At 40.3% G+C, this 22,181-nt stretch overlaps 1 protein-coding gene across 4 annotated transcripts in view; it reads right to left on the bottom strand.

Moving 5' to 3' along the window:
* Nucleotides 1-1,937: 1,937 nt before the first annotated feature.
* DIAPH2 (diaphanous related formin 2) overlaps nucleotides 1,938-22,181 on the bottom strand; it is a 343,475-nt gene continuing 323,231 nt past the window's right edge. For all 4 annotated transcript variants that reach the window (XM_087877553.1, XM_087877550.1, XM_087877551.1 and 1 more), the window contains one exon: nucleotides 1,938-7,314. In XM_087877553.1, coding sequence (XP_087733679.1) covers nucleotides 7,250-7,314 — 65 coding nt within the window. In that variant the 3' untranslated portion in view covers nucleotides 1,938-7,249. The remainder of the gene's footprint in view (nucleotides 7,315-22,181) is intronic.

Below are 22,181 nucleotides of genomic sequence, written 5' to 3' on the forward strand. Positions count from 1 at the left end.
GTCGGCACTTATCCAAGTGGAGTCAGCTCTGTCCCACGTAATTTACGGCCCCACTGTGACCTTGTTTCACATTCTCTAATGGAGCACTTTTGCGGGCTGTAGAAAACATGCCCCTTCTTCTGGCTCTGGTAATCTGGGATACAATATGGAGAAAGGTATGCATGGAATGCATGGAACGTGCTTCTGTTTGTGGTAGCCAAGGTACTCCATCAGTTTCTCCCCCCGCCCCTCCCTTGCCTATGGCAACTCGAGAGCAGGCCTGGAATGCTTTGAGTTGACACCAGTCCCTTCTCCAGTGATGAAGCACCCTCAACCTTCTGGTGCTTTGGAAAATAAGCTGAGCCCTTCTTCTTTGTGGCAGCCCCTCAAATACTGGAATACTGCTATCATGTCACCCCTAGCCCTTCTTTTCTCTAGACTAGCCAAACCATAATCCTGCAGTCGTTCTATCCATAGACCCTCTTATCATTTCAGACAAAGGGTTGTCCACTCTCTTTTTAACCTCCAATGTTGGAGCACCCATAACCTCTGGAGGCAAATCTTCCCGTTGATTAATTGTTCTCACTATCAGGAATTCCATTGAAATGTTTGGGTTTCCAATCCTTGAATTTTAATTTTTTTAAAAAGTTATCTGTTTCACCTGGCAGAACCACAGCTAAATAACTTGTGGAAATCATGCAGGACTTGCATTGATGTGATGGGGGGGAAAGGAAGATTATTATTATTTTGTTCCTATTTTTATTTGAAGAGTTTCTTTCCTATGGCAATCTACAGCAGGGAGCAAATCTCTGTTGTGCTGTTTTATTTGCTCTTTTGCCCCGCTACATTTTTTACACTTCTTCCTAGAATCAAAGCTTTGTAAGAATACTTTTGGGAATTCTCCAGATAAGAATTTAGATAACCACTCTGTTAATCTTAAAAGGGAGCCTCAAGTTGATTAGCTGCCTCTATCTCTAATGCCCCTTATTTGTGTTGGAAATTAGAATCTATTTTTGTTACACCCTGTGATGTTGTCTCCTATACTAATTCTTCCATGTCGGAAGAACCAAAGCAGGGGTGAAATCCAGCAGGTTCTGGAGAACTGGTAGCGGAAATTTTGAGCAGTTCGGAGAACTGGCAAATGCCACCTCTGGCTGGCCCCAGAGTGGGGTGGGAATGGAGATTTTGCAATATCCTTCCCCCAGGAGTGGGGAGGGAATGGGGATTTTGCAATATCCTTTCCCTGGACTGGGGTGGGAATGGAGTTTTTGTAGTATCCTTCCCCTGCCATGCCCACCAAGCCACACCACGCCCACCAAGCCATGCCCATGGAACCGGTAATAAAAAAAATATGGATTTCACCAGTGGACCAAAGTGCTTCTGTGATGAAAGGATTTGCCGCTGGACATCCAGTTGGGAGCTCATTTCATGTCCCCATGTTGCCCACCAAAGTGGTACCCATTTATCTACTCTTGGTTGCCTTTTGAACTGCTGCGTCAGCAGGAGCTGAAGTGTGTGACGGGAGCTAGGTTGGCAGAAGCTGGGACAAGTAACGGGAGCTCACCCCGTTACGCGGCACTAGGGATTCGAACTGCTAAGCTGCCGACATTTCGATCGACAAGCTCAGCATTTTAGCCACTGAACCACTGCATCCGAACTGAAATCTAGTTACTGATTAATATTGGCGACTAGCAAACAGTGTTATCAGTGTATGATCTGATTAGCAAAGGACTCTTCTTTAAAAAATTATTTCTCAATCCTCATTTTTCAGGATAAGCTCTCTTCCCAAAACGGTTCTGTTTGTGAAAACTTCCCCAAGTTTTCCGTTGCGTTCTCAAACTGCTACTTTCCTTCTTTGAAGCATTCATTTTGGTGTCACCAATTGTTCGAAATCGAATGGCGACATTTTATTATCTTATCACAAAAAAAAAAAAAAATCTCAGGAACTCAAGGCAATCTGAAACAAAGCAGACTGATTTTAATATGTTCAATGAGAGCATTGTTATATTCTTAACGTGTATCAGCAGCAGTTGACAGTTGAAAAAGAATAGAATCGTTTTAGATTTTTTTTTTAAAAAAATTAGTTATTACAGAAGGCATTCTCCATTCTAAACAAATATATATCTAATCAAGCAAAAAGAAAATCCACCCCCAAAATCTTTAATGGTGTTAAAAATATTAAATATATACAATATATTTGAAAGCAAAAGCAATTTCTTTAAAACAAGTTTAGAAGATCAGTGGTTGACCCAGCTCTAAAATAATTGAAACAAGTTTTCATTTGCAAATAAGGAATGTTGGCATTACATAGAAATACTTTAGGCTTTTTTTTAGTGCACATTAATAATGTACTCGTCTTATCAAAAATATTTAATACCAGCCAAAAGAGAATTTCGTGGTTAATGTTTATTGAAATAGATCTGACCTAGAAGTTGCTTTTAACTAGATTGAAATTTAAATACAGCTTTGAAAGCTGTTTGCCCAAAGCAGGTGGAAAAATGATCAGCATGTGTATATATATATATATATATCCCCAGCCCCAAATATTCTTTCTTCAAACTTTTTAAAGTGCAAAGTTTTGTGGCTATTACTAGCAAATATAAAGATCTGAAGAATGTCATGCGTTCTGAAAAGCTTGTGGAAGAATTGCTTGGAAAAAAAAGAAGATTATTTAATGAGAAAATAACAGCTCAGATTAGAATCAGGTCACAGAAAACAGTTGGTGTCAAATAGACGTTTTTGTTGTAGTTATTCTTTCAGTGGTATTTATTCAGATGTGGGAACCATCAAGTATTGGAAGCTCTCACACTTTTAAATGAAACATTTTTTTAAGTATTAGAGCACAGTAATAATAATATTCCAGATTTCTGCTTGTATGCAGTTTTATATATGTTAGAATATACATAGCAAGTACCTCATGTCTTACTTAACATGTTGATATAATGTGGTATAGTGAGGCTTTTACTGCTTATAATAGCATTCGTGATTATTAATACAACTTTAGAATAATGCTAGAAGCAGAACTGTAGAATGGGAAATTGACCTTAATATACCGATATACATTTAAACTGACACATCCACACTTCCAGGACTGACTGCTAAGCTATGAAACAAGAGTGGCAGGGTCAAACTAACTGAGGAGTGGCAATTTCTGAAATGTATTTCTTAAATTTGTTTGCTATCCATCCAGGGATGGGCTGCTGGGGGTTTGGGATAAACTCTAGCTAAGATTCCATGCAGTTCGGAGATTCCTGGCTGGCCCCGCCCATCCTGCCCCTCCCCTCCAAGGAGTCCCCATGTGGCCCATTCTGGATGCAGGTAAGTACGCGGAGACTTGGGGAGAGTGAAAAACAGGCCTACTGGAAGTTTGAGAAGGCAGGAAAAAGGCCCGTTTCCGCCCTCCAGAGGGCCTCCGGAGCCTGGGGAGGCTGCTTTTGCCCTCCCGGAGGCTCGAGAAAAGCCACCGGAGCCCAGGGAGGGCAAAACACCCCACCCCCCGGCCATGGTGCAAGAGGCCGACTAGGCCACGCTCACCATGGCCACACACACCCAGCAACCGAGCAGAGAACCCCTTGCTAAAATTTTTGAAGCCCACGGCTGTTTTAGGTTTGGGAGATGTGTTATTTGCTTTATCTTCATTTCTATAATAAAATAGTAGTGGGCGAAGAAACGAAGAGAAACTATGTTCTTCAGTTCAGGGTGGTCTCATTCGAATTCAGATTTTCAGGTTTAGGATGTATTAGATTTAAACTTCCTGACCCAGTGTTAGTTTCTTTTTAATTGAGAAGAAAAAAAAGAAAAGAATAGTCCTTGTGTAGTAAAACAGCATTCTGAGATAGTATCTATATACAACATTATGCATGTATGTATGCACGTGGGTATATAGGTATATAACATTAGAGGAGTGTATGTGTTTGTGTTTGTGTGTGAGAGAGGGGGAGAGAGAGAGAGAGAGAAAGGGAAAGGAAGGAAGGAAGGGGGGGAAGCGGGAGGGAGGGAGGAAGGAAGGAAGGAAGGAATTAGTACATGGTGATCAGAACTGATAGGTAAACTTCAGTCATAGTCATCTACATACACAGATCTAGAAGCCATTTAAGGTGACTTATTTATAATTTTTTCTTAGTGGTTTGATTACAAAGCATCAGTCAGACCAAAGTGGTTTGATTACAAAGCATCAAAGCAAATGTCTACAAAAATTAGCAAAATTTTATTTCCATCTTCACGCTATCACTTAGATGCTGGGTATGATGGTTGCAAGATCAAAGCGCAAACTATGTTTATAGCCTCTTAAAACACCTGTGGCCAACTTTATTTGAAAAGCGAGTAGTACAGAGCAAAACCTTACTTATTTTTAAGAAAATGAAAGTGTGTATGTGTGCAGTATGTTATATGATTTGCACAACAGTATAAAACAACAGAATTTAGCTTTCTTTCATACATCTAATGAGAGTTTTAGAATAATACTTACAAACAGCTCTATATGCTATGGATATTTTAAAGCCTCGCCATTAATTTCTGACTTTTTTTTCTTGGTTTATTCTTTTAAATCTTTTTCCCTGCACACAAATATATATATATTATATGTGTGTATATGCAAATGTCCATGCATTTATACGTCTCTGTGTGTATTTGCAAGCAATGAACGCATTTGGTGGTTTTTTCCTTCTTAAAATTAGCAAATAAGGCAAGGCAGATTTGGAAGATGTTTTGACTTTTAGACTACATTTTCCTAAATCACCAAGTAAACATATGACAAAACAGGAATCACATCAATAGCAAAATCAAGGTTGTTTTCTTGTTTGTTTGTTTTTTTTAAAAAAACCTTGAAAGTTTAAAGTGAATAAAAAGTATCAAAAGATTCAACAATCCAACATGAAGTTCAGAAAATACTTCTTGGATTTTTTTTTTTTTATAAATACAAATATCCTCTATTTACAATATATATTTTTCTCTTTGCTTTATTAAGGTACATGTCTTTTAATTTACATAAAAATATTCCAGCAGAGTGAGTGGGCTGAGAAAGTACCAGAACATGTTTAGAGAATATGCTGCATTTGTTCCATTTTAGATTTTTTTTTTTCTCTAAAATCTCTAGTTGCAAACGACTGGTTGGCTCACCAGCAAAATGTCAGGAAATGAAAAAAATAAAACAGCCAAAATCGGTAATGTTCAGGAAAAAAAAAATTCTGCATCAAGTAAAGAAAGTTATGTTTAAGACGCTCTGATAATGGTGTGAACGTTTTGGCTTTCAATTAGTAGGAAATGACTTATGTCATCTCTGAGTTTCACTGTATCATTTGTAAACGCCGTATATCGGAAAACATTTTGGCCATTCACATAAGTTATCATTTTGACTTTATGTATGAAACGTAAGGTAAATCTGACTGATAGGAACATCATTGTTTGCCTATTTATAAATTCTTACAAAGATCATTTCACAATGCTTCCTCTTTTAATAAAACTGTTAGTGATTGTCAGAAACATCTGTTAGCAATATGTCAAGGATACTAGTACGCCTAGATGACATCCTATTTCTACAAAACAACAGATCGTATCGGTCCCCTGTGAAATTAGTAAGAGTTTTTGAACTTTATGCCAGATATAAGTAAAGCCGTCAAACAACTCCACAACTTTGCTTGATAAGAAAGTACCTACTGAGGTGTAGGTTTTGAATTTAAGAGATTGAAAGGTCCTCAGACAAGGTTGACCTTCTTTCTTTAGCTGGAACGCTTACAAAGACATCTAGTTGTCTACTGTAAGTGTTTAACTTCTATAAGAAGGTTCTTCAGCTTGCCCTGTGTTCTTTGGAACAAGAGTGGGCAGTATTGTAAGTCATTTTTTTCTTCTTGGTCTAATAGGAAAATTAAGAATAGCATTTATCTAGAATCTCTCTACAAGGCAGTCCTACGTACTTGCCAATTTTCTCTATAGCCCATGCAGGAGCAATAGGTTTCAATAAGCAAAGAATATATAGATAGCTATCTATTATAGGTTTTTTTTATGTGATTGATGTTCTATGAAGCATAGAAATGCTTCAGAAAATTAAAATGGAAAATTCATGCATTTAATGTAGACGATTGATGTACACGGTAGAAGTTTTGAAAAAGGAAAAGAAAAAAAAATATTTAGGAATCTTAGATGTGGCATGATTATTTTTTGTTGCTGGTTTGCCTGAGTTTCAAATAACACTTAAAATGGTAATATCAGCCTTCCTTTGCCACCTCCCAAAGTGCATCAAAATTACTTCTGTAAACTTATTGGTGAGAATTGCTGTAAATGATAAAATAGTCCAAATACATAGGGGAGTGATATGCTTGTGAGTAGTATTCAGGGTTTTTTTTTTCCCCCGCCGTCTCTTTCTTCATTAGGATTTTACTAGCCCAAACAGTGTATAAAGTTTGTGTGACTAAACCAAAGAAAAATAATTTTGATTCCTTAACTCATTGATAGATTTAAACTCCAAAATATTAAACAAAGATAAAAGAAGTAGTCTGGAAAGATTTTTCTCCCCCTCTCAAGCTATAGATGTAAAGTTTATATATGTGCCCAATTTAAAAACCCCTTCTTTAGTTGAATTTGCAAATGGTGCAGGTCTAACTTTGGTTCAATCCTACGATCTTGCTTTTAAAGCAGCTATAAATATCTTTCTACCTCTGAGGCTGAAGACTTGTAATAAAGTTTTGATTGAAACTCAAAGAGCTGAATCCATCCTGCTTGAAACCCTGAAATAGGAATCGAGAAAAAAAAATTGACGGGATGGCGATCCCCTGTGTTTGCAAAAGACGGTGCCTTATCTTCTGTATCAGTTCGTCTAAATTCATTAATATGCTGATTTTTTTTTTCCTTTTATGTCCAAATAAGAATTAAAACTGAATCGCTGACCTGATCTTTCGACGCCGTTAATTGAAACTGGAAAAAGAAAATATTAATCATTCCCATCGTTTGTGAGAGCTGCAAATAACTCCCTCATTCATATCTGCATCCTTGGTTGCCCTTAGTTGCCAAACTAAAGGAGGAAAAAAAGAAGGAAGAGGAGGAAATAGAGCCGTTTTATAACACTGCTTTAAGCTCTTGAAGTTTTTCTTCGTAAATATACACTAAGTTGTTTTTTTTTTTCTTTTCTTCTTTCTTTTCTATACAGGAAGGTTCGTAAAAAATATTTCATTCTCCTGGTTTTAAGTTTTAATTTCTGCTCTTCGCGCTCCGTCTGCATCACGTTTTCCACGCGAAGTGAACAAAATAGCAGTCCTTTGGCATGGGGATCTCTTGATCATACAGCTGCAATTGTTCCATTCTGACGGGAACGGGATCTTTCTATTGTTACTTTCCGGTTATCTGGAATATAAAAAAGGGAAAGAGAAAAAGAACCGTGTTAAGGTTTTTAAAACGTGAGGTACTTGCAGTGTCAAGAGGTTTTTTTTTCAAGGCAGGCCGAGATTCGGATCAAAGGAATATCTAAACAAATTATTAGGATATTAGATTGCAGAAAGGCTTGTGGCTTGGCGGAGTTAAAGAGGTATTGCAATCAGTACAAAAATTGCTTTCCTGATCGGATGATAAAAGCATTGGAAAAAAGCCCACCCAATTTTCCCCCCACTTGGATAGGGCAGGTAACAGTTAAGTGCTACTGTTTAAAATAGCTTCTCTATCCAGATGCTCTGCAGAAAGAAAAGAGTGGCAGTATTATTCTTTTTTTCCAAGTGGAGGAAATTCACCAACCCTCGCAAGAATGATTCCGACATTTAGAGTATTCCCTACACACATTGCAAACAGAAAAAAAAAAAAGATAGGATCTTCAATTTAGAAGTAGTAAACAGTCCTATTCCTACACACCCTTCTGGCGAAGGGTATTAAACAAGATACGCAGCAAATTCAGGATGAAGTTTTTGTACCTGGCAATTATAACCATGCACGATCATTATGGAGGGAAGGCCCACCTTAGCTTAAAAAAAACAGCCCAGCATGAATTAAGTATAACTGCAATATAGGCAAGGTGAACGTTTATTCATATTTGATATCCGTGTGCTGCTCTCTCATTAAATTTGCTTAGCGGTTTGTTTGTCTGGAACATTCAAGCAATGAGTAACACTTTTACTTCAGCCCTCGGCTTCAGATCACACGGGAATGAACAATTTATCAATTTGGCAATAAATTTGGCAGCTTCTCTCTTGAGGTAATAAATTACTGGTAGACATTGAAAAGAGAGTTGAACATCTGTTGGGCAACAAATGGCTTCAGAAGTATTAGTTCCTTCATCCACCTCTTAATTAAGGTACCAGAACCAAGTATTCTGAGACGTCATCACCCTTTTCTCTTTACCGTTTTCCATTTTTTTGTGGTCTCAGAACATCTTACATTCACGATCAGTAGTGACAAAACACACAACTGAAGCGCCTTGAACATATTGCAAAATGGAGGCTAGGCTTAACAGACTTCTGTGAAGTCATTGGATGATGACTGATGGGTAAGGAATTTGTCAATTCAACTCCAATTTGAGTTCAATTTGCATAACATGCTTCAATGAATCCACCTTCATCAAAAGTTTGAAGGGTACAGTTAGTCCTTTTTAACACCACCACTTGGGACCCAAAACTCCATGGTTAAGTGATGTGTTCATAAGTTGAAAAAACACATGATTACCCTGCTCAAGAAACAGCATCCTAAGCAGCCAAGATTGCTGTCATTAAATGAGGAATTTGGGTCCTTCAGTGAGACTCTCACAGGATGGTGGTGTCCCCAATGACTTTTGCTTGTGGGAAGCAGGCAAGGAAAGTTGCCAATCATGACCATGTGAATATGGGATGTGACAATGAGTGTAAATCAGGGGTGAAATCCAGCAAGTTCTGACAGGTTCTGGAGAACCAGTAGTGGAAATTTTGAGTAGTTCGGAGAACTGGCAAATGCCACCTCTGGCTGGCCCCAGAGAGGGATGGGAATGGAGATTTTGCAATATCCTTCCCCTGGAGTGGGGAGAGAATAGGGATTTTTCAGTATCCTTCCCCTGGAGTGGGATGGGAATGGAGATTTTGCAGTATCCTTCCCCTGCCACGCCCACCAAGCCACGCCCACAGAACCAGTAGTAAAAAAAAATTGGATTTCACCCCTGGTGTAAATATAAGATCCAGTGGTAGCTACATTCCTTCAGCACCATCAAAAGTTCTACCTTTGTAGCAGCCCATAATACAGAATATGTAACTAAGGGAAAATGTAAATATAACAGGTAAGTGTAAAGGATATAAACGGATGACAAGACAAGCTCTTTGCTTTCTGCCCAAATAGGATCCACTTTAAGGAAAGATAGACATTAGATCTATTTTTTTTTTTAAAGATCAAAGGCCTGGGAAACTTTGCTCCCCATATTTTCTCCTTACCCTTCAAACCTGTGTAACAACATATTTAATCATTTTAAACAGTAAGACATTAATAGAGGGAAACCTTCCTTTGTGTGAATTCAATGATAGAAGTTTCTAAGTCAAGATTCTCAAGGGGCTTAAAAAACATGTCTCTTCTAAATAAAATGCAGTCAAGGAAATCTCCAAGAAAATTCAGGAGCCCTAATCAAAAGCGGGGTTTATCCTACTGAACATGGGTTGATCACGTTTTCTTCCTGAATCAGATTCTTTCTCCTCTCAATGCCTGTCATTTACATTGTCAAAAGGTACAGTATTTTTTGGAGTATAAGACGCACCGGACTATGAGACACACCTACCTTTTTTGGTGAAGAAAACAAGAAAAAGAAATCTGCCTCTGCCTCCCAGCAAATTTGCCTCGTTGCAGCAAACAGCAAACAGCCTGCTTTACTTTCATTTTCGTTTTCAGCATGATTCAGCTTGATTAGTACAAGAAAAAAAAATCTACTCCCAGCAATTTACCTCCTTGCAGCAAGCAGCAGAGGCCCGCGCAAAACAGCTGAGAGCAAAACAGCTGAGAGTCGGGAGGCCAATCTAATCAACTTATGCTAATTAGGCTGTGCTGAAGCTGAAACAAGGTGTTTCTTCTTGCTGCTAGGAGGTAAACTGCTGGGAGGCAGAGGCCAAAGGCTGGGGGCCAGTGGGTAGGCAGGGCTACATTCGGTGTATAAGACGCACCCAAATTTTCACCCCGTTTTAGAGGAGAAAAAGATGTGTCTTATACTCTGAAAAATATGATAACTGCTTTCAAGCAGGCATTTGGACTTCAAGTTGGGAAAAACATTATCTAGGCTGCTTTGGAGGAGAATATATACTATGACAAAGATAAGAAGAACTGTAAGCCTAGCTCTTGGGTGCTGACTGGGTGAGGTGTACCGAAAAAGCTCTCTTACACATATGGTCAAATAAATATTTTAGGCAGAAAGAAATGGACCATAAATGTCGGGGGGGGGGGGAGGCTCTACGAAACAAGTGGTTGGTATACGTTTCACAAATCTGCAGTCTTATGCCTTGCTTCTCTCAATCATAAAATAACATTTTTGGGAATGGAGGGTGCAAGGAAAACAAATGTCTCCAGGGCACCAAAATTCTCTTGACATTTCTGCTGATTATGCTTCCTCGAGGCTACGTATCCTGGGAGAACAGCAAACTCTCGCTGTCAGAACACAATGGTGAAGCAGAACACTGCTTCAAACAGACTTACTTGGCACATCCAATTTTATCTGCTGGGACTCAAAATCTAATCAAAGTGGCTAAAAAGGAATCGGATACAAAAAACAAACAAACAAAAAAAAAACCCGTAGAGTGACACGTGTCACGATCAAAACTCTCCACATCAAGCCACAACTTACATAGTTTGTTCCTGTGTGTGTGTGTGTGTGTGTGTGTGTGTGTGTGTAGACAGCAACAGAGGACCCAGCTTTTGATAAGCTCTTGGACCAGAAATTGCTTTGCTACCCTGTTTCTCCGAAAATAAGACCCAACCGGAAAATAAGTCCTAGCATGATTTTTCAGGATGCTCGTAATATAAGCTCTACCCCCCAAAATAAGCCCCAGTTAAGATTGTCAGCCAGATGGATGCATTTACTACCGTATTCCCCCCCCCCAAAAAGACCTAAACAGAAAATAAGCCCTAATGCGTCTTTTGGAACAAAAATTAATATAAGACCCAGTCTTATTGTTGGGGAAACACGGTAGTTTCTACTTCCTGGCCTCACTTCCAAAAGAAAGATTGTGTGGATAAAATGAGAAGGTTCTGCTGAACTTTCTTGAGCTTGTGTTCTTGTTATGGGGTTGTGAGAATACCGAAAGGAAAATGCACAATTGTGAGAAAAATGTGGAGGAGGAGGAGGAGGGTGGGAAGGGCTATGTGAGTGAGCTGGCAGTCAATGGTGGCTTAGGGAAAGTGACAGTTCCACAGTTCGAAACAAATCAAAGAGAGATCCAACCTAAAATTATGGACAAATTTCCCTGACAGTTAGGACAATTAACCAATGCAAGGCTTACCTCCAGAAGCTGTGGGTGCTCCATCACTGGAGGCTTTTAAGACGAGACTGGATGGCTACCTGTCTAAAGTGGTATAGGATGTCCTGTTTGAGCAGGGGATTGGACTAGAAGACTTCCAAAGTCCCTTCCAACTATGATATTCTATCTTCTAACTTGGGTTATTGGTCCATGGATTTATTAGCAGAACTGCATAGTGATATGGCAGCAGACTCCTGCAGTTTGATAATGAAGTCCTTGCCGTGTGTGTATGTGTGTGTGTGTGTGTATTTTTTTTTTTTTAAATTTGATTTATATGCCGCCCTTCTCCGAAGACTCAGGGCGGCTTACAATGTGCTCAGCAATAGCCTTCATCCTTTTGTACATTTATACAAAGTCAGCTTATTGCCCCCACAACTGGGTCCTCAATTTACCTACCTTAGAAAGGATGGAAGGCTGAGTCAACCTTGAGCCTTGGCGAGATTCGAACCCTGCAGTAATTGCAGGCAGCTGGTCTTAATAACCAGCTTAATAACAGGGTGCCTTAAACCCCTGTACTACCAAGGCTCTTCCCCTTTTCCCCTTTTCCATTCAATTGTGTCTGATTCTTTAAGAGTGCCGGGACAAGTCCCTGCAGTTTTCTTGGCCTGGTTTTTCAGAAGTGGTTTGCCATTGCCTGTTTCCTAGGGCTGAGAGAAAGGACTGACCCAAGCTCACCCTGCTGGCTTTGTGAGACTAAGACAGGAGTAGGGACGCACCTATTATTTGACACCTTAACCATTACACCAAACTGGCTCTTCGCCAAATATAGTCATTCACACATTTGAATAAGATGCACACAATTAAACATTAGAATTCATTATCACAAGATGCTGGCAGCTACCAAGGTGGCTGGATGAAAAAAGGTTGGAGCAGTTTATGATAATGGAACAGAATATCAGAAAAACGAGTTGGAGGTCTTCTACTCCAACTTCCTGCTCAAGCATACCCATACCATTTCAGGCAAATGGTTGTCCAATCTCTTCTTAAAATCCTCTAGTGATGGAGCACCCACAGCTTCTGAAAATAAGCAGCTCCACTGGTTAATTGTCCTCACGGTTAGGAATTTTCTCCTTAGTTCCAGGTTGCTTCCTATTCTCATTGAAATTCCTGAGGATCAATGGCTATGGTCTTGGATAGCATTGAGCCGTGGTGGCGCAGCGGTTAGAGTGCAGTACTGCAAGCTACTTCTGCTGACGGCTGGCTGCTTGCAATTTGGCAGTTCGAAGCTCAAGGTTGACCCAACCTTCCATCCTTCCGAGATCAGTAAAATGAGGACCCAGATTGTTGGGGGCAATATGTTGTAAACCGCTTAGAGAGGGCTGTAAAGCACTGTAAAGCGATATATAATCTAAGTGCTATTGCTATTGCGAAAATGGATGCTGCCGCTGAGCATCCTTGTGAATTTAGTTGATCCCTGGGAGAACACATTGCTGGACCAGATGGGTAAGGAGTCTGATCCAGCAGGACACTGCTTTAGTTCTTATGTTTTCAATCTATGTTCCACCTGTAGCATGTCTTATGTGTGACCTTAGCATGATTTACGATTGACCTTATTATCTTTTCCCATGCTTCCGCCTGTAATTCTCTAACTCATGTTTGAGATGATTCAGCTAGATATCTTGCAGTTTTTAACAAGATAATTCACCAGCTATCTTAAAAATATATTAAGGATAGGCATGTTGAGAAGTGTTAAGAAGTAGTCATTTAGTCATTTTTCTGCCTTTAATAATTTTAGCTGAAACTTCCAGGGGCACAGACAGATGGGCCCAGTAAATCTGCCACTTTTGTAATTAGGAATAAATTTAAAGTATCTCTGTCTGCTGGTCCCTCCTTGCAATATAATAGAAGCTTTAAAAAAAAAAAAACCCAGTAAAAGAAAAAAAAGGATTCTATGCAGAAAATGAAATGAAGATCTTCTTTCTAGTTGTAAAGCTCACTTAGAGCTCATTTTGATTCTGTAATAAAAGGTGCCAATGTCGAAATGCAATGATATCTTTTAGAGTACAATGGAGCTGGAAGGGACCTTGGAGGTCTTCTAGTCCAACCCTCTGCTCAATGGTATAGAGGAGACTCTATACCATTTCAGACAAGTGATTGTCCACTCTCTTCTTAAAACCCTCCAGTGATGATGGACCCACAACCTTCTGGTGTTTTGAAAAATAAGTTGACCCCTCCCTCTTCTTTGTGGCAGCCCCTCTAATACTGCTATCATGTATGTCCTAGCCTTTCTTTTCTCTAGACTTTGTTGTTGTTAGTCGCGAAGTCGAGTCTGACCCGTCGTGACTCCATAGACAACGTTCCTCCAGGCCTTCCTGTCCTCTACCATCCCCCGGAGTCCATTTAGGCTCACGCCGACTGTTTCAGTGACTCCATCCAGCCACCTCGTTCTCTGTCGTCTCTTTCTTCTTTTGCCCTCAATCGTTCCCAGCATTAGGCTCTTCTCCAGTGAGTCCTTCCTTCTCATTAGGTGGCCAAAGTATTTGATGACATGACAGCAATGTTCCAATATCTCAGGGGCTGCCACAAAGAAGAGGGAGTCAAGCACCTGAGGACAGGACAAGAAGCAAAGGCTGGAAACTAATCAAGGAGAGAAGCAATTTAGAACTAAGGAGAAATTTCCGGATAGTTAGAACAATTAACCAGTGGAACAACTTGCCTCCAGAAGTTGTGAATGCTCCAAAACTGGAAGTTTTTAAGAAGAGGTTGGAGAACCATTTGTCTGGATTGGTGTAGGGTTTCCTGCCTAAGCAGGGGGTTGGACTAGAAGACCTCCAAGGTCCCCTCCAACTCTGTTATTCTATTCTATTCTATTCTATTCTATTCTATTCTATTCTATTCTATTCTATTCTATTCTATTCTATTCTATTCTATTCTATTCTATTCCACATCCAATGTGCAATGTAAATGTTTCCATTCATTTCTAAGTTTTGTCAAGCATGACTGTTGTTCTTGCCACAGCGAAATACAACTGAGCTACAGTAACTTAACGGAAACCTGAAAGGAAAGCTGTATTTAGCTTGTAAATCCTAGTTGGAAAAAGTACCCTTTTTTTTTTGCAGATATTCATGGCTGGAATTTTTCAGCCTGTAAAATAACAGGAATCCCAACTTATCATTTTTTTTCCTTGAAAGAGGCAGACGCTTTATCGCACTCCATAAATCTTAAATGCGGATGGCATTTCTCAAAAAGATGTAACAGCATTTTAATTTCCCATATCTATCAGTGAACCGGAGAGTCACACAGCTCAAAAAGGTCATCCTCATCTTATAACAGTTCACTTGGTTCAAAGTTACAAAAGCACTGAAAAAAGTGAATTAAAACCAGTTTCTCACACTTACGACTGTTGTAGCAACCCCCCCCATGGTCATGTGATCAAAATCATTTGGCCACTGACTCATATTTATGACGGTTGCAATGTTCCCTTTTGCGACCTTCTGACAAGCAAAGTCGATGAGGAAGCCAGATTCACTTAACGATAGTTTTGACTAATTTAACGACGATAGTGATTCACTTAACTATGGCAAGAAAGGTTGTAAAATGGGGCAAACTCATTTAACAGATGTTTCACTAAGCAACAGAAATTTTGGGCTCAATTGTGGTCGCAAGTCTGTATTTCAAAACTAGAATTATTATTTTTTTTGCAGGTTTTTTTTAAAAAATGGATTTGGGGGGCTTTTTATACTTGAAAAGTTACACACCAGAGACATAAACGGGTTGTTAACATCAGCTGAAAGAAAAAGAGAAAGGGAAAGGGAGAGGGGAGGAGAGGAGAGGAAGGGAAAGGAAAGGAAAGGAGGGAGGAAGAAAGAAAGAAAACGAGAAAGGAAGAAAGGAAAAAGAAGAACTCTCAAAAGAAAGAGAAAGGGAGAGGGAAGGAGAGGAAGGGAAAGGAAAGGAAAGGAGGGAGGAAGAAAGAAAGAAAACGAGAAAGGAAGAAAGGAAAAAGAAGAACTCTCAAAAGAAAGAGAAAGGGAGAGGGAAGGAGAGGAAGGGAAAGGAAAGGAAAGGAGGGAGGAAGAAAGAAAGTAGAAAGAGAAAGGAAGGAAGAAAAGAAAAGAGAAAAAAGAAAAGAAGAGAATGGAAGGAATAAGGAAGGAAGGAAAATTCTCAAGAGAAAGGGAGAGGGGAGAGGGGAGGAGAGGAAGGGAAAGGAAAGGAAAGGAGGGAGGGAAGAAGAAAGACAGAAAAAAGAAAGAGAAAGGAAGGAAGGAAGGAAGAAAAGAAAAGAAAAACTCTAAAGAGAAAGAGAAAGGGAGAGGGGATGAGAGGAAGGAAAAGGAAAGGAGGGAGGGAGGAAGAAAGAAAGAAAAAAGAAAGAAAGAGGAAGGAAGGAAGAAAAGAAAAAGAAGAACTCTCAAGAGAAAGAGAGAGGGGAGAGGGAAGGCGAGGAAGGGAAAGGAAAGGAAAGGAGGGAGGAAGAAAGAAAGAAAGAAAGAAAGAGAAAGGAAGAAAAAAAAGAAAAGAGAAAAGAAAAAGAAAAACTCTCAAATTTTAAAAGCTGTGTTAGGCAACTTGGGAGAAAATATAAAGATAACTAAGAGGGGGAAAAAAAAATCTGCTCCCTTCTCCCAGAAGTGGGAATTATTTGCAACAAGGCAAATACAAACAGAACCTTGGCAAAAATTGAATGTAGGGCGCCCTGAGAAAACCAGCTATCTGTACTTTGCAAGGCGGAAAAAGAAAAGGAAGGTACTGAAAGCGTGAAATTGATCGAAAAGCCAAAACAAGTAAGGATGGCATCTAATTGAATGACCTGCAGAAACTCCCCAGAAATTAATAAGAGCTGCAAATAAACTTCGCCTCCCTTGATGAAAAGGGAGAGAGGGAAGGAGAACGGATCAAGAATGTCCGTTCGCTCATTTCTATTTTAGGAAGGAGGAGGAAAAACGGAATATTGTACGAAGTCAGGTGAGACAAAACGGGAAAAACGCAATGTGAGCTGACTCGAATAGGCGAAGTGGCTTGTCGTCTTGCATTTCCTAAAGAATACAGAAATTCAGTGTCTGGGGAATATTACTTTTATTTCGTCTGAACCTGGAGAGGAGGAATAAGTTCAAAGACTGCCATAATAGAACAATATCAAATTGTTAAATAAAAGCCAATCAAGTTAAGTAAACCATAAAGAGAGAGCGAGAGAGAGAAAAGAAACGAAGGCCTCTTCAAGCAATAACTTTAAAAGCTTTGCAAAACCTCCTCCTTGGGGATTATCCATAGTCGAAACAGCAGAAAGCAAGAATGTTTATAAAGGCATTCGCATTGTGAAGCCGTAAAAGTGTATGTATCAAATATTTATTTGTTCATGTAAAATCTTGGTTCATTGAAATGCCCTAATGAACTATCTCTGTGTTTTGTTTTGTTTTTGAAGAAGTTTTTTATTTTTTCCCCACCATAAACATATCTTAAATGTACAGTTTCTTATCTAACATGCATATTTTCTTTTAACTTTCATACTAATACAATCTTCATCCTATACAATTTAAATATATTCAAAGTTGCTCTTCTACCATTTCATCTCCCTTGTTTTACAACAATCTTTCTTCTCCCTCTCTTCTCTTTCCTTTCCCTCCCTTTCATCTACTCTTCTACTTTCTTATCTCTATTTTTTTTTAAATGATTTGATACAATTCCAGTATGACCAGGCACGGGTGCTATTCAGCAGGTTCCAACAGGTTCTGGAGAACCGGTAGCGGAAATGTTGAATAGTTCGGAAAACTGGCAAATACCACCTCTGGCTGGCCCCAGAGTGGGGTGGGAATGGGGATTTTGCAGTATCCTTCCCCCTGGAGTATGGAGGGAATGGGGATTTTGCAGTATCCTTCCCTTGGAGTGGGGAGGGAATGGAGATTTTGCAGTATCTTTCCCCCTGGAGTGTGGAGGGAATGGGGATTTTGCAGTATCCTTCCCTTGGAGTGGGGAGGGAATGGAGATTTTGCAGTATCCTTCCCCTGGAGTGGGGAGGGAATGGAAATTTTGCAGTATCTTTCCCCCTGGAGTGTGGAGGGAATGGGGATTTTGCAGTATCTTTCCCCCTGGAGTGTGGAGGGAATGGGGATTTTGCAGTATCCTTCCCCTGGAGTGGAGAGGGAATGGAAATTTTGCAGTATCTTTCCCCCTGGAGTGTGGAGGGAATGGGGATTTTGCAGTATCCTTCCCTTGGAGTGGGGAGAGAATGGAGATTTTGCAGTATCCTTCCCCTGGAGTGGGGAGGGAATGGGGATTTTGCAGTATCCTTCCCCCTGGAGTGGGGTGGGAATGGTTGATAGCCATTGTTTTTTCTGCAGCTCTAATTATCCTCCGAAGTCTATGTTTGTCTTGTTGGGTTGCAGAACCAAACCAGAGAGTTATAGAGGTGCAGATGACAGACTCGATAATTCCTCTGTAGATGTACAAATACTTGTTCCACATTAAACTAGCTTAGCACCCAGAGATTCGGTCTGCTTTCTGGATGTCATCTGTAGGCAACTGCCCACAGGCACTGTTTCTGACTGTTGTTCATCTATTTAGCCTTGGAGGCAAAAGAACAAAGATGATGGAGGTAAATGCAAGAAAACTGAGCCAAACGGCCTTTATTTATTAAACTTCTCAAAGTTTGATTCAATGACATTCCAAATCGCTCTAAGGAAAGGCAGTTTTGTACTTTCCCGATTAATCTTTCGGTTGCTGCATAGTTTATGCAGCATTTATTTTTTTTTTTTTAGTTTACAATACATATTATAAAATTAAATATCGCTCCGGGCAAGAATTGCCTCCTGTCATCATGTAATCAAGCCTTGGATGTCAGATCATTATTTCCAAAGGTCTCCATCTGTCCAAAGTAACACACAAATCCTGTGGACATTTAAAGCCACCTTCCTTTATTCTCCAGCGGGATTCTCCTTAAGAGTCAAGTCAAAAACCTTCGCTGTCTCAGGAAGTCCCTGCCAAGCAAATGCTACATTTGAGGTCATTTTAAAGAAAGCAGTGAATTATTTAAAAAAAAAGAAAAAAAAGAATAGCTACTCTGTCAAAAAGGGATTACTTTGCTCTCTTTGCAACGGAGAGATTTCCTATGTAAATTGTCAGCTGCTGAGGCTCGTAGTGAAATTGCTTTCGAGAGACAGGTTGAGGTTAGCAATGAAAAGAAAAGTTGGGATGGAATAAATTAGTGTGGGCAAAAATTGGACAAGGGGTTCGGGGTTAGTATCCAAAGAGAACACTGAATCCTGAAAGGACTTGAGAAAAAACTAGTCAGCTTTTAACAGAAGAACTGAGTTGGAAGGGATCTTGTAGGTCTTCTAACAGAACAACAGAGTTGGAAGGGATCTTGTAGGTCTTCTAACAGAACAACAGAGTTGGAAGGGATCTTGTAGGTCTTCTAACAGAACAACAGAGTTGGAAGGGATCTTGTAGGTCTTCTAACAGAACAACAGAGTTGGAAGGGATCCTGTAGGTCTTCTAACAGAACAACAGAGTTGGAAGGGATCTTGTAGGTCTTCTAACAGAATAACAGAGTTGGAAGGGATCTTGTAGGTCTTCTAACAGAATAACAGAGTTGGAAGGGATCCTGTAGGTCTTCTAACAGAATAACAGAGTTGGAAGGGATCCTGTAGGTCTTCTAACAGAATAACTGAGTTGGAAGGGATCCTGTAGGTCTTCTAACAGAACAACAGAGTTGGAAGGGATCTTGTAGGTCTTCTAACAGAACAACAGAGTTGGAAGGGATCTTGTAGGTCTTCTAACAGAACAACAGAGTTGGAAGGGATCCTGTAGGTCTTCTAACAGAACAACAGAGTTGGAAGGGATCTTGTAGGTCTTCTAACAGAATAACAGAGTTGGAAGGGATCTTGTAGGTCTTCTAACAGAATAACAGAGTTGGAAGGGATCCTGTAGGTCTTCTAACAGAATAACAGAGTTGGAAGGGATCCTGTAGGTCTTCTAACAGAATAACTGAGTTGGAAGGGATCCTGTAGGTCTTCTAACAGAACAACAGAGTTGGAAGGGATCTTGTAGGTCTTCTAACAGAACAACAGAGTTGGAAGGGATCTTGTAGGTCTTCTAACAGAACAACAGAGTTGGAAGGGATCCTGTAGGTCTTCTAACAGAACAACAGAGTTGGAAGGGATCTTGTAGGTCTTCTAACAGAACAACAGAGTTGGAAGGGATCCTGTAGGTCTTCTAACAGAACAACAGAGTTGGAAGGGATCCTGTAGGTCTTTTAACAGAACAACAGAGTTGGAAGGGATCCTGTAGGTCTTCTAACAGAACAACAGAGTTGGAAGGGATCTTGTAGGTCTTCTAACAGAACAACACAGTTGGAAGGGACCTTGTAGGGCTTCTAGTCCAACCTCTTGCACAAGCAGGAGATCCTATACCCGTGGTGGTGAACCTATGGCACGCGTGCCAGAGGTTTCACACAGAGCCCTCTATGTGGGCAGGTGCGCCATCACCAGCTACTCTTCTTGTTTCCGGCATGCTAGGTGGTCTTTGCGGGTGCCGGAAAATGGCCCCCAAAACAGGCATGCACACACCGGGCAGCTGGTCTTTGGGTTTCCAGCCCTCTGCATGCGTATTCCGGTTTTGTTCTACCCCAACTGTGGACCCCAAAGAACACACCAAGTTTGTACAAAACTTAATTTACTAAAATAACTCAGTCTTTTTCAAAACAAAGGCTGTTAATAAACTTTCTTAACAGCCTACAAGAAACCAAAGATAAAGTAATCACAATCTTATGAAGGTTGGCAGAAAGCCCAGAAGCAATTTTGCAGAGAATCCAGATGAGAAGTAGAGTGAACTAAAGTTGTTCCCTGCAAATTCCTTCAGTTGGCGTTCCTCCTTAAATAGGCTAAGGGAGTGGCCAATTAGCCCCAAGCCTTACTCTCGAGGAGACCTCCTGCTGAGGAGCCACTCCTGCCTTTTGGCCGCTCTGCGCGCCCGTGCATCGAGAAGAGGCTCCTCCTCTTTGTCCTCTTCACTTAAAGGAGCTTCTGGAGGTTCTGAAGGTCCTGGCTGAATCCCTGCCTCTGGCACATCTTCTCCAGCCTCCTCACTGTCCGACTCGAGTGTCAGCTACACAGGCTGCTGACGTAACACCACACCAGCCTCCTCGCTGTCAGAGTCAGCTACAATCCGCACAGGCCTCTGACGGGCCACAACAGATTTGGGCACTCGGTGCTGAAAAGGTTCACCATCACTGCCCTATCTCATTCTAGACAAGTGGCTGTCTAGTCTCTTCTTAAAAGCCTCCAGCGATGAAGCTCCCACAACTTCTGAAGGCGAGCCATTCCATGGGTTAATTGCTCTCCCTGTTAGGAAATTTCTCCTTAGTTCTAGGTTGCTTCTCTCCTTGATTAATTTCTATCCATTGTTTCTGGTCTTGCCTTCTGGTGCTTTGGAAAATAGGTTGAGCCCACCTTCTCTGTGGCATCCCCTCAAATATTGCAACGCTGTTACCGTGTCACCCCTAATGACCCTTCTTTTCAGGAAACTAGACAAACCGAATTCCTGCAACCATTCTTCATATGTTTTAGCCTCCGGTCCCCTAATCATCTTAGTTGCCCTTTTCAGTTTAGGAGAAAGGTCAACTAAGCAGGTGTCATCTGCACCTCTATAACTGTCTGGTTTGGTTCTGCATCCCAACAAGACACATACTTCAGAGGATAATTAGAACTGCAGAAAAAACAATTGCTATCAACCTGCCTTCCATTGAGGATCTGTATATTGCACGAGTCAAAAAGAGGGCTGTGAAAATATTTACAGACCCCTCGCATCCTGGACATAAATTGTTTCAACTCCTATCCTCAAAACGACGCTATAGAGCACTGCACACCAGAACAACTAGACACAAGGACAGTTTTTTCCTGACCTCTGCTAAACAAATAATTCCCTCAACACTGTCAAACTATTCAGTAAGTCTGCATTACTCTTACTATTAATCTTCTCATTGTTCCTATCACCCATCTCCTCCCACTTATGACTGCATGACTGTTAACTTTGTTGCTTCTATTCTTACGATTTATATTGATTGTTTCCTAGTATGATTCGATTACTTATTTGTACGCTATGACTAGCCTTAAGTGTTGTACCTTATGATTCTTGACGAATGTATCTTGTCTTTTTATGTACACTGAGAGCGTATGCACCAAAGACAAATTCCTTGTGTGTCCAATCACACTTGGTCAATAAAGAGGAAGGAAGGAAGGAAGGAAGGAAGGAAGGAAAGAGAAAGAAAGAGAAAGAAAGAAAGAAAGAAAGAAAGAAAGAAAGAAAGAAAGAAAGAAAGAGAGCTTCGATGGATTTGAAATAAAGCAAGCACTGAATTTAGGAAAGGGACTAAATTGTAATAAATCTAAGTTTCAAGTAAGTGTAAGGCAGGAAGGACTATAGCAAAAACTCTTTCAGGGTGTGCCTATCAGGAGAGACTGCAGAACAGTTTAATTATTTCTATCACTTTTAGTTTTATACACAGCACTGAATCCAAGCATAATTAAGTGATGATTTGGTCTGTACACCTCACAGAAGGCTGTCATGGACCAGTCTGAGCCAAAGCTGAGATGTGTGCAATAAGAGAACTGATTACCCCAAATTGCTAATGGAAACAGTAGGTCATTTAACCATCTTTATGGTCAATCTCTGAATATCAGCTTCCAGATTAAGGCTATTTCTTTGGTGCAAATAATGAGATGAACATTTCCCCTCCTTCCTTCACGAGATGTCTTTTTTCACACTTGTCTTTTTTGCCTTCTTCCATCTTTAATTATGTAACGTAGCCTCCTTTTGAGCTGACTTACT

The sequence above is a fragment of the Pantherophis guttatus genome, chromosome 12 (genome assembly GCF_059756535.1).
Source record: "Pantherophis guttatus breed Tessera chromosome 12, ASM5975653v1, whole genome shotgun sequence".
Taxonomy (NCBI): Eukaryota; Metazoa; Chordata; class Lepidosauria; order Squamata; family Colubridae; genus Pantherophis; species Pantherophis guttatus.